This window comes from Vespa crabro, chromosome 2 (genome assembly GCF_910589235.1).
Source record: "Vespa crabro chromosome 2, iyVesCrab1.2, whole genome shotgun sequence".
Lineage (NCBI taxonomy): Eukaryota > Metazoa > Arthropoda > Insecta > Hymenoptera > Vespidae > Vespa > Vespa crabro.
Window position 1 is genome coordinate 6,889,915 of NC_060956.1, and position 10,584 is coordinate 6,900,498.

The 10,584-nt window shown below is 32.6% G+C and overlaps 1 protein-coding gene across 3 annotated transcripts in view; it reads right to left on the bottom strand.

Annotated features, from left to right (window-relative positions):
• Positions 1 to 875: 875 nt before the first annotated feature.
• Positions 876 to 10,584, bottom strand: part of LOC124433089 (ubiquitin carboxyl-terminal hydrolase 48-like) — a 62,334-nt gene continuing 52,625 nt past the window's right edge. For all 3 annotated transcript variants that reach the window (XM_046982661.1, XM_046982660.1, XM_046982659.1), the window contains exons 17-18: positions 7,759 to 7,843; positions 876 to 1,335 (exon numbers count right to left, since the gene is read on the bottom strand). In XM_046982661.1, coding sequence (XP_046838617.1) covers positions 1,313 to 1,335; positions 7,759 to 7,843 — 108 coding nt within the window. In that variant the 3' untranslated portion in view covers positions 876 to 1,312. The remainder of the gene's footprint in view (positions 1,336 to 7,758; positions 7,844 to 10,584) is intronic.

Genomic DNA, 10,584 nt, shown 5'->3' on the forward strand with positions numbered 1-10,584 from the left:
TGCGTACGCGCGCTTATGAGTGTGTATGTGTGTGTGTATGTGTATGTGCGCATGCGTATGTATAAAGATCATCGAAAATGCTTCTAATTACTTAATGATTAAGATCTTTCAAAATAAAATATGATGATAAGATGAATGTCATCCTCGGTAGTAAATATATGCATAGCACCGTATAGTCGCTCGAGATGAATGAAATGGACTACATTCATTATCGTCTTTCTTTTCTTTCGTAATATATATATATATATATATATATATATATATATATATATATATATATGTATGTATGTATGTATTTATGTATGTATGTATGTATATATGTATGTATGTATATATGTATATATGTATGTATGTATGTATGTATGTATGTATGTATGTATGTATATATGTATGTATGTATGTATGTATGTATGTATGTATGTATGTATGTATGTATGTATGTATGTATGTATGTATGTATGTATGTATGTATGTATGTATGTATGTATGTATGTATGTGTGTACGTATGTATGTATATATGTCTGTTTGTATGTATGTATATATGTATATAAGGAATATAAGATCACATAGCTTTCGATTTGTGCAATTTTTGTTAATCAATTTGCTATGAGAAATGATTTCAATAAGAAAAAAATGAAAGACGATATTTTTCATTTCATTCGAATTCCTTATATTTTTCATTTCTCTCTCTCTCTCTCTCTCTCTCTCTCTCTCTCTCTCTCTCTCTCTCTCTCTTTCTCTCTCACTTTCTTTGTCATTCTTGAATGCGTATATGTCGTAAAAGTCTAAATAAATGAGTGCACCATGCAGATGAGAAAGAGAAGAATAAATTGAACTATGAACGACACGTTTTTATCGTTTTAAACGATTTTCGTTACTAAATATACACATACACACACATGTCTGTGTGTGTGTGTGTGTGTTTGTATTATATATATATATATAAATTGTTGTTTGGAAACTGCTTATTTAAACGTGTCTCTTCTTTTCTCCGATCAAATGATGCGATACAATACGATATTATATTTCTATATATATTTCTATATATTTCTATACATATATATATATATATATATATATATGTATATATGTATATATGTATATAGTCATACATATATACATAAATATATATACATATATATATGTATATATATATATATATCTTTTTTGTCGCACATACATATATATATATGTATATACATAATATTATGAGCTCGTGTACAAAAATATTTTATGCCGTTATCGGCTATCCGCTTATTACACCGTTCAGTCAAACGAATTTGGCTACTACCAAAAATCGGGTCTCGCAGATCAGCTTGGCACCAATTCGGTTCCTGCAACAAAATAAAAGTACATATATATATATATATATATATATATTATCTTTGTTATATAATAAATATAATGACTACTTAGGTTCTTTTTTCGACCGTAAATAAGTGGATCTTAAAAAATAATGGTACATATAATATATAATAAAAAATAAAATAATCTTAACAAATTGTTTTTTTAAATCATCTATATATATATATATATATATATATATATATATATATATATATATATATATCATATTCATATATATATATACACATATATATATGTGTGTGTGTGTGTGTGTGTGTGTGTGTGTGTAATTGTGCGTATTTATATATATGACTCTATATGAACCTATATAATTTATTTATATCTACCTATCTAATCTACATACATATATTAATCTATATATAAATGTTTGTTTGTGTATGTCTACACGTGATAATTTTGTAATATTTCTTATGGTTGTTCTATTTTTTGTTTGTTTTTATATCAAATTTCGTCGAGTTATCTAAAGTTTCTTAGAGTTTTCTTCGGTAGGGAAAGAATCGAGTTCGAGCATTGTTCTTACTATTGTCTTCTAAATGTGTGTATCGTGATTTCCAGAAGAACGAACTCGTCGTCGGTAGGCGAACGAAGAACGTTGTTGTCCGAACGAAAGAGAATCAAACGCGCCGGTGCCGACTTTCTCGCTCGGCTGACTTTTCCGAAAGGTTTTTCTTAGTCGTACAACACGCCGGAAGTTAGTCGAAGTTGAACCCTTTCCCTTTATACCTTCCACCATTCCTTCCACGACTTTCTTCCTCGGTTCATAGAATTTCTTTCGGAAAAGCGTTCAAGCGAAAATGACGAGATAAATAACTCAAAGTTTACAATAATATATCTACTCTGGTTTTCTTAGGACCGATTACGTTAAATATACCCTTTCAAAACTATATTTTCTAAATTAGAAGAGATAATGTAAACGAGGATCTTACGTGAAAAAAAGAAGATCAAAAAAAGAAGAAAAAAAGTGAGAGAGAGAGAGAGAGAGAGAAATAAAAAAAAAATGGAACGGAAAAAGAAAAGGAGAAAGAAAAAAAGTAGGCGGAAGGGATAATTTCAAGGTCGATAATGTCAGGCTTCGTGGTACTTCTTAAAATCGCATTAAGAAAAGAGATTAGTCGCCAAAATTAACTACGAGCTGTTAGAAAGGGATAGAAAACAAATTGAAAAAGAAGGAAAAAGAAAAGAAAAGAAAACGAAGCGAAGCAAAGAAAAGAAACGAAAAGAAGAAAAGTTATTTCACATTCCCACCGAATCCTATTAATAAAAAATTGATAATAACGAACGTTTGATTTCGTTCTCATAACTGACCTATTTTTCTAACGGCCGTCAAGGTCGAACTTCATGATGAATGTTAGAAAGAGAGAGAGAAAGAGAAGGGACGTGGGTCGCGAGGATGATCAGGTTTAAATTGATGGGTAGGTCTTGACGGTACGAACGTATACGTCTGCGAGATAGAATGTGAGAATATAAATGTTTGTGTGTGTGTGTGTTTACGCGCGCATGTGTGTGTGAAGGAGAGAGAGAGAGAGAGAGAGAGAGAGAGAGAGAGAGAGAAAGAGAAAGACGTTCTTTCTCAATCCTCCCTCAGCACCTCGTCTTAGTTGACTATGACAAATAATTGCCGAAGCTTAACATAAGCCAGAGGCGGTATACTTAGCTAATAGCAAAAAAGGAAACGATAGAGCGTTTGTATGTTGGTGTCGCTCTTTCTACTTTACCTTCTCTCTCTCTCTCTCTCTCTCTCTCTCTCTCTCTCTCTCTCTCTCTCTCTCTCTCTCACTCTCTCTCTTTCTCATCGTCACCGTCGGCTCCCTTCGTCATTCTAAAAGAGAAAGAGAGAAAATCGAGTGGCAACTTCTACCGTGAAATTCTCGCGAGAGACGTTCATGATAAAAAACATCCAAGATGCATTTGCATCGCTCGTAGAAGAAGCTTTTATATCTACGTTCGTAAAGCGAAAGGACTACGACGAGCTTTCTCATTCGTTCATATCTTAGAAAAATGGTATAGCTTTTTCTCTTTTTCCTTTCTTTTTTTTCTGTTTTCTTTCTTTTCTTTTCTTTTCTTTTCTTTTCTTTTCTTTTTTTTCTTTTTCAATTTTTGACATCAAAAGACGTCAAGATGTCTAGATGTCAAGATGTCAAAATGTCAAGATGTCAAGAACAAATTTAAAAATATGTTATACTTTATATTATATATATATATATATATATATACACAGCAGATAAACGAAACTTTCGTCTCGATGATCAATCTTAACATCAAGGAATAGATGTTACAACCAATTTTGTTTTTACAAGAACTTTTTTCCCGACACTATTTTGATTTAACGCGAATCGAAAAAAAAAAGGAAGAAAAAAACAAAGAATACGTTTCATTCTCTTTTTTTATACGATTTGTTCTGATTCAATACGATCGACGCAAATATCAAGTGAAGAAAAAAAAAAAAAAGAAAAAAAAAATAGGGAGAAGGAAACAAATTTCTTATATTATTGAATGGGATAACTCGATTAATATTATTTATCTCCCATATTACTATTTTTCGTTTCAATTAGAATTGGCTTTACGCAAGCGTATACATGTTTATTGTCAATAAATGAAAAGTAATAAAATCGTAAAATACGTCTAACTAATATTAGTTTATCTCTAATTTCTGCATTTATGAATGCAACGTAACACATTTTCTTTTCAAATAATAATTTACTTTATATAAAACACATTTTTACGCACGCATTACATAATTTTTATGAAATGAGATGTATGATATCATAAAAAAGAAACAAAAAAAAAATTGTTAAGACTTTTATACGATTTTTCATATGGTCTATTATATTGTTTTTATTGATTTCTTGTTTTCAAGTCTGGAAGCAATCTTTCATATATTTTCTGCAGGTGTAGTATATTTTTTACACAAATTTTTTCAATCACGTGTAAAAATAAAATTGAATGTATAGAATATTTTTCTAAATCTAGAGAGATGATATACATACATACATACGTGCATATATATACATACAATATATATGAATATATATATTCATACAATGTATATATGTATTTGTGTATATATATTATATATACGCATAAATATATATATATATATATATATATATATATATATATTATAATATATATTTTTTATAATATATATTATAATAATATATCCTATTATTTATGTCGAATTTACGATTTGATTGAAGTTCCCTTGAGCAAACTAGAGATACATTTTCTCGAAAGGGCCAAAGTAGCTATCGTTCTTGGGAGTAGTCGATGAAAATGCTTAGGTTCCAAGCGAAACGACATAATGGTTTAGCCAGCGGTGAAGATTGCAAGAGAAGGAAGACAAAGCTGCACTCTACTTTCTCTCTCTCTCTCTCTCTCTCTCTCTCTCTCTCTCTCTCTCTCTCTCTCTCTCTCTCTCTCTCTCTCTCTCTCTCATTCTCCCATCTACTCGAAGAGAACGTTCTTCCCTTTTCGAAACTTATACTTATTATTACATTACCTCGTGCTCTAGTATAATTTCCGGCCATGGTGGAAGCCGACCAACAGAGATCGGTCGAAGAAGATGATGAGGAGGAAAAAGAGGAGGAAGAAGAAGAAGAAGAAGAAGAAAAGAAGAATGAGAAGAGAAAAATAGTCGGCTTAGGAGAATGTGTTTTCTAAAGTCCTTCGCGCATAATCGCCGCCTATACGCTCGTCTCTCCTTTCCACGACTGCAGTAAGAAGAATGAGAGTGCAAAAGAGAGAAAGAGAGAGAGAGAGAGAGAGAGAGAGAAAAAGAGAGAGAGAGAGAAAAAGAGAGAGAGAGAGATATGCTTCTCTCACGGTGACAGGTGCATCCTCCTCTCCTCCTTTCTTCTGTCGACTCAAACAGCGAGCACAAGGCACGACGATAATGTCTTCATCTCCCGCTTTCCGCTCGCCTCTTCTCTCTCGACTACTAGTTTTTCGCGACGCGAGACTTCTTTCACGCTCGCGCGTACAGTCTTTAGCTTAATAGTTGCGCGAGCGATTGATGTCGGTAGAAGGAGAGAGGGCGGGGGAGGAAGGTGAATAAGGGTGGAGTCATGCTCAGGCGGAATCTAACTTTAAAGTTTCATCTTTGATGTCTACTAAGTTACAATTATAATATTGTAATATTCTGTTAAATATTACTAGATAAATCTAATTAAAATATATATATATATATATGTTGTATTTTATATGTATATCTAGGGATATATTTTTGTGTGGATCTATGTTTACGATGCAAATGTGATATCATTCGATAATAAATTAAACAAAATCAAATGTCGAAGTTTAAACTTTCATGTCGTTTAAAACTCACGAATATAATAATAATATTTTTAAATATTTTTTTGATATCTATCTCTAATTATAAAAGATATATATATATATATATATATAAATATAAATAATATATGATCTATATAATATATATAATATTTCATATTGGACACTAATATTTTATACTTTTCTATTTTTCTATTTTTTTAGACATAATTTCAAACATTCAACCGTACTTCTAACACTTCTAACGTGAGAAACCTTGCGTGTTCATGAATGTACTTCGAAGTTTACCAAGCTCCTTAATAAACTCAGTTCACGAAAACCATTAATAACCTAATGCCTTGACGAAGGAGGATAAACGTAGAAAAGAGGAAAGCTAGGAACGAAGAAGAGAGGGGTGGAAACAGCCTTCCCGTTCGTGCAAAACTTTTGGAATGTTTCGAATCGAGTGGCTTCTCTCTCTCTCTCTCTCTCTCTCTCTCTCTCTCTCTCTCTCTCTCTCTCTCTCTCTTTCTCTTACTATACTTATTACATTGTTACTAAGAAACTTTGTTCGAAATAGAGATGGACCAAAATGTTTAAATAATATTTACAAATACTTAACAAATTTTCTTAAAAAGAAAAAAAAAATAGAAAGAGAAACGTAAAGGCCTATTAAAAAAAAAAAGAATTTCATTTCGTTTTCGTACAAATTCAAATATAAATACTTACATGTAAATAATAATCGATATATAAAGTCATAAAACTACAAAATTCTATTCATCTTCTAAACGTCATTTTAACGAGATTCATAAAATATTCATATTTTTTAATAAAAAAAAAAATTCTCTAACTTTAGATTTGAAGATTTTCTAAATTCTATAGATACGTGTTAACGAATCAAATCCGTTCGAAATTGAAATAAACCTTCGTAGATCTTTCTATCTCTATTTTAATTACAAACGAACATTTATTGATCTATAAACGACATTAACAATAATGTTGTATTAAAACATAACAAGCGCTCACATCGATTTTATTCGTAGATTTATTAAAGAAATTTTAACGAAAAGTTTTAAAGAGAAGAAAAGGGGAGAAAAAAGATATCGAGAATTCGATTTCTGTCGTAGGTCGTATCATACGTACAAAAAGGACGAGATCGTAAAGTGACGGTAAAGACAGAAAGAGAGAGAAAGAGAGATGAAGAGAGAGAGAGAGAGATGAAGAGAGAGAGAGAATGAGAGAGGGAGGGAGGAAGAGAGAGAGAGAGAGAGAGAGAGAGAGAGAGAGAGAGAGAGAGGGAAATAGATAGAAAGAAAGTCGAGAGTAGTTCTAATGCGACGTATCAATATACGCGGGACCCGACTATGGTGGTGATGGGCCAATATCGCATAAGTGCCTTGATTCGCCGTCATTTGTTACGTTTTGTTCGGTCTAAGTAATTTAAGAGTCACCCCTTGCACAGAGAAAGAAAACGGGGATGGTTTCTCTCTTCGAATCTGGAAAGACAGTGGAAGACGATAGACAAGAATAAAGAAAGGAAGGGTGATGGTAGTTGTAGTAATCATAGTAGTAGTGACGGTGATGGTGTTGGTGTTAGTGGTGTTGGTGTTGGTGATGCCGATGGTATTGGTATTGGTGGTGATAGCAGTAGTGGTGGTGCACTTCGCTTCCATTCTTCGGCAAATCGCAGCATATTTGTCAGATTTTTGTTGAAGAACAAAACCTCTTCCCGATCTTTCCTCCTTCCACTACCGAGACAAAAGAAAAGAGAGACGAAAGACCGAACGAAGACGTCCTGCCTCACTTAAGTGGATTGCTTTCGCTTCTCCTAACGTATACGTTAGATATAGACATACGATGTATGTATATATGTATATATATATATATATATATATATATATATATATATACGTGTATTTGAAACACGATCGTCTTAATTTGGATCTTTTGGCGGCCATGCGCTTGATTTCGCACTTCTCAATTTATGTTTGAGACTAACACGTCAAAAAAAAAAAAGAAAGAAAGAGAGGGAGAGAGGGGAGAAGGAGAGAGAGATCCATTCAAATCTCGAAATTATCCTTTGATAAGTTAAAACAGAGACATAGGAAGAATCTACTCACCCTTGAAACCCTTCTCCGGTGACGTAATCTCCATACTGGTCGCATCAGACTCAACGCTAGGCTCAGCTTCTACTGGTGCGTCAATCTGAAATGAAATATGAAGAAAATTTAAGCTTGAAATTAAATGAATTAGATAATTTGTATTTGTTAAATTATTAATTATATAAATTAATTATATATTTGTTCTTACGTTAAGTCAGACTCTATTTCTCTTCCTTCCTTTTTTTTTTTTTTTTTTTATATATATATAAGATCAAATAACAATCTCAACTCGTAATGTTAATCTAATAAAATCAATTATGAATTACACTCGTCATCTGATTTATAATAGTAATCATAGTAATTAGATGTTAAACTGAATCTTAATTAAATCATACGTAGGAATGATTAAAATCGTGAATAAATTGAAGATATATATATATATATATATATATATATATATATATATATTAGGGGGACTGGAAAGTAATGTCGCTTTCTTAAATTAAATTCAAACGAATAAATTTTTAACAAGTTTTTATTTTTAATCACAATTAAATATCGACATGCGCAGAAACGACATTACTTTCCGGTCCATCTAATATATATGTAGAGAAATAGAGAGAGAGAGAGAGAGAGAGAGAGAAACTCCTAGCAAAGTTTTCGGAATATAACAAAGCAAAGGAATGGAAGATGTACGTTGAATTTTAGCGATGCTCGCATAGAGGACACGTGTGAACAGCTGCCGACGGCCGTAGGAACGTCTTCCCACGCGTCTCCTTCTCGTCGATCGCGCACACGTGGGATCGAGGATGGTGCGAAGAACCCTTCTACTTGATGCTACGAACAATCTCTTCGACAAACATATCTCTCACGCTTCATATCTTCAATTTATCGAAATAATATTCAATTTATCGTTTTTTTTCTTTCTTTTTTCTTTTCTTTGTTTTTTGTTTTTTTTTTTTTTTTTTTTGATAACGAACAAAATCGAATAATATTTGTCCCTAAACATGTTACGTTAAATCATTATAATTCTATTCCGGATAATTTTTCTCCTTTCGATCTCTTCGTCGATACTTAGATTATTTTCTTTTTCTTCTTTCTTTTTTTTTCTATTTTCTTTTTTCATCTTCTTTTTCTTCTTCTTCTTCTTCTTTTTCTCATCTTTATGTCATCATAAGAAGAAAAGAAGAAAAAAATCGTTTCTAGGATTGTCTCACGGAGACAAAGAAAATTTGTCATAACAAGTAGCACGTAAACCGCGTAGGTGTGATTACGTCTCCGGGACCCCTTTTTCCCACAGGACTAAATATAGCGAGTGTCATACGATGGTCTGGACACACGTGTCTCCTAAGACGTTCGTATATAATCTGAGACATCTGGTCGATGTTTCCTTCTGGCCGCCTATAGTCTCGTCTACAATATGATTTATGATATTTTCGAACGATGAATTTCGTAGATTCTTTAATAGTACATTATTTCGACACTTATTTTTGTTGACTGAAAGTTAAACAAAAAAGATACAAAAAAAAAAAAAAAATAAAAAGAAAAAGAAGTAAGAAAGAAATAATAAACGATAAAAAAGAACGAAAAAATTAACGCGCGCGCACGCACACACACGCACACACACACATACATACATACATACATACATATATATATATATATATATATATATATATATATATATACACATACAACCAACATAAAAAGAAAATCATTCTTCATTGTTTCTCGGACACAATCCATCGTCCATGTCGATACTTCCGAAGGATGATCCATCGATCGTTTCGAAAAGCGAAACGTAATTCTAGCGTAACTCATGTTCCAGGAAGTAGTCTATTCTCTCTCTCTTTTTCTCTTTCTCTCTCTCTCTCTCTCTCTCTCGCTCTCTTTCTCTTTCTGTTGAAAGATCGAAATGTAGAAGAGAAGACGAAGAGGATGGCGAAGACGATAAAGACAAAAGATAAAGAAAGAGAAAGAGAAAAAGAAAAAGAAAGGGTAAGTTAGAGAAATAAAGAAGGAGAAAAGGAAGGAAAGAAGGAAAGAAGAAAGGAAGGAAGGAAGGAAGGAAAGAAGGAAAGAGAAAATGGATAAAGAGCGTCTACACGGTTTATAAGTCGAGTTTTGAAATGTTCGGGCAATATAGTGAGTTCGTTATGAGCCTTGCTCCGACGTGGTATGGCTCATAATTGCAGACTCCGGACTCGGAAGGCGCACCTCTCGGCACCAAAGTTAACACCGACTGACACCTATTGTCCATTGGGAAAATTCACTTGGTCCACGATAAATCGATCGATCGAACGTATTTCGTGAAAATTCACGTTCTCCCTTATCTTTATGTTTCAATATTATATGATATATCGTATCGATGACGATCAATGGAAAGAAAAATTCACGAAAAAACGTATATAACAAGTTTAAAGTAATTCGACGATATGGACAAAATATTTCCTGCTGGTACATGAAAATTATTAGTCCGGGAATGTCTTAATCTCTGACGGAGAGTCGAAGTCTCGCGGTCTTTGGCTTAACATAAACTTTTTGTTTTGTTTTTTGTTTTCTTTTTCGATTTTTTGTTTTTGTTTCTTCTTCTTCTTCTTCTTACTTTTTTTGTACATTTTTTTTCTTTTCTTCTCTTTGCTCATATATATATATATATATATATTTTTTTTTTTCTTACACTGACACAGAAGAAGAAGAAGAAGAGGAGGAGGAGGAGGAGGAGGAGGAGGAGGAGGAGGAAGAGGAAAGAGAGGAGAAAAAGTAAGAAGAGTTCTCGAATGTTCCCGACGAGACTACGAGAAGATGAACTCGAGGAGTTCACTCGCTTACGGTATATAACCT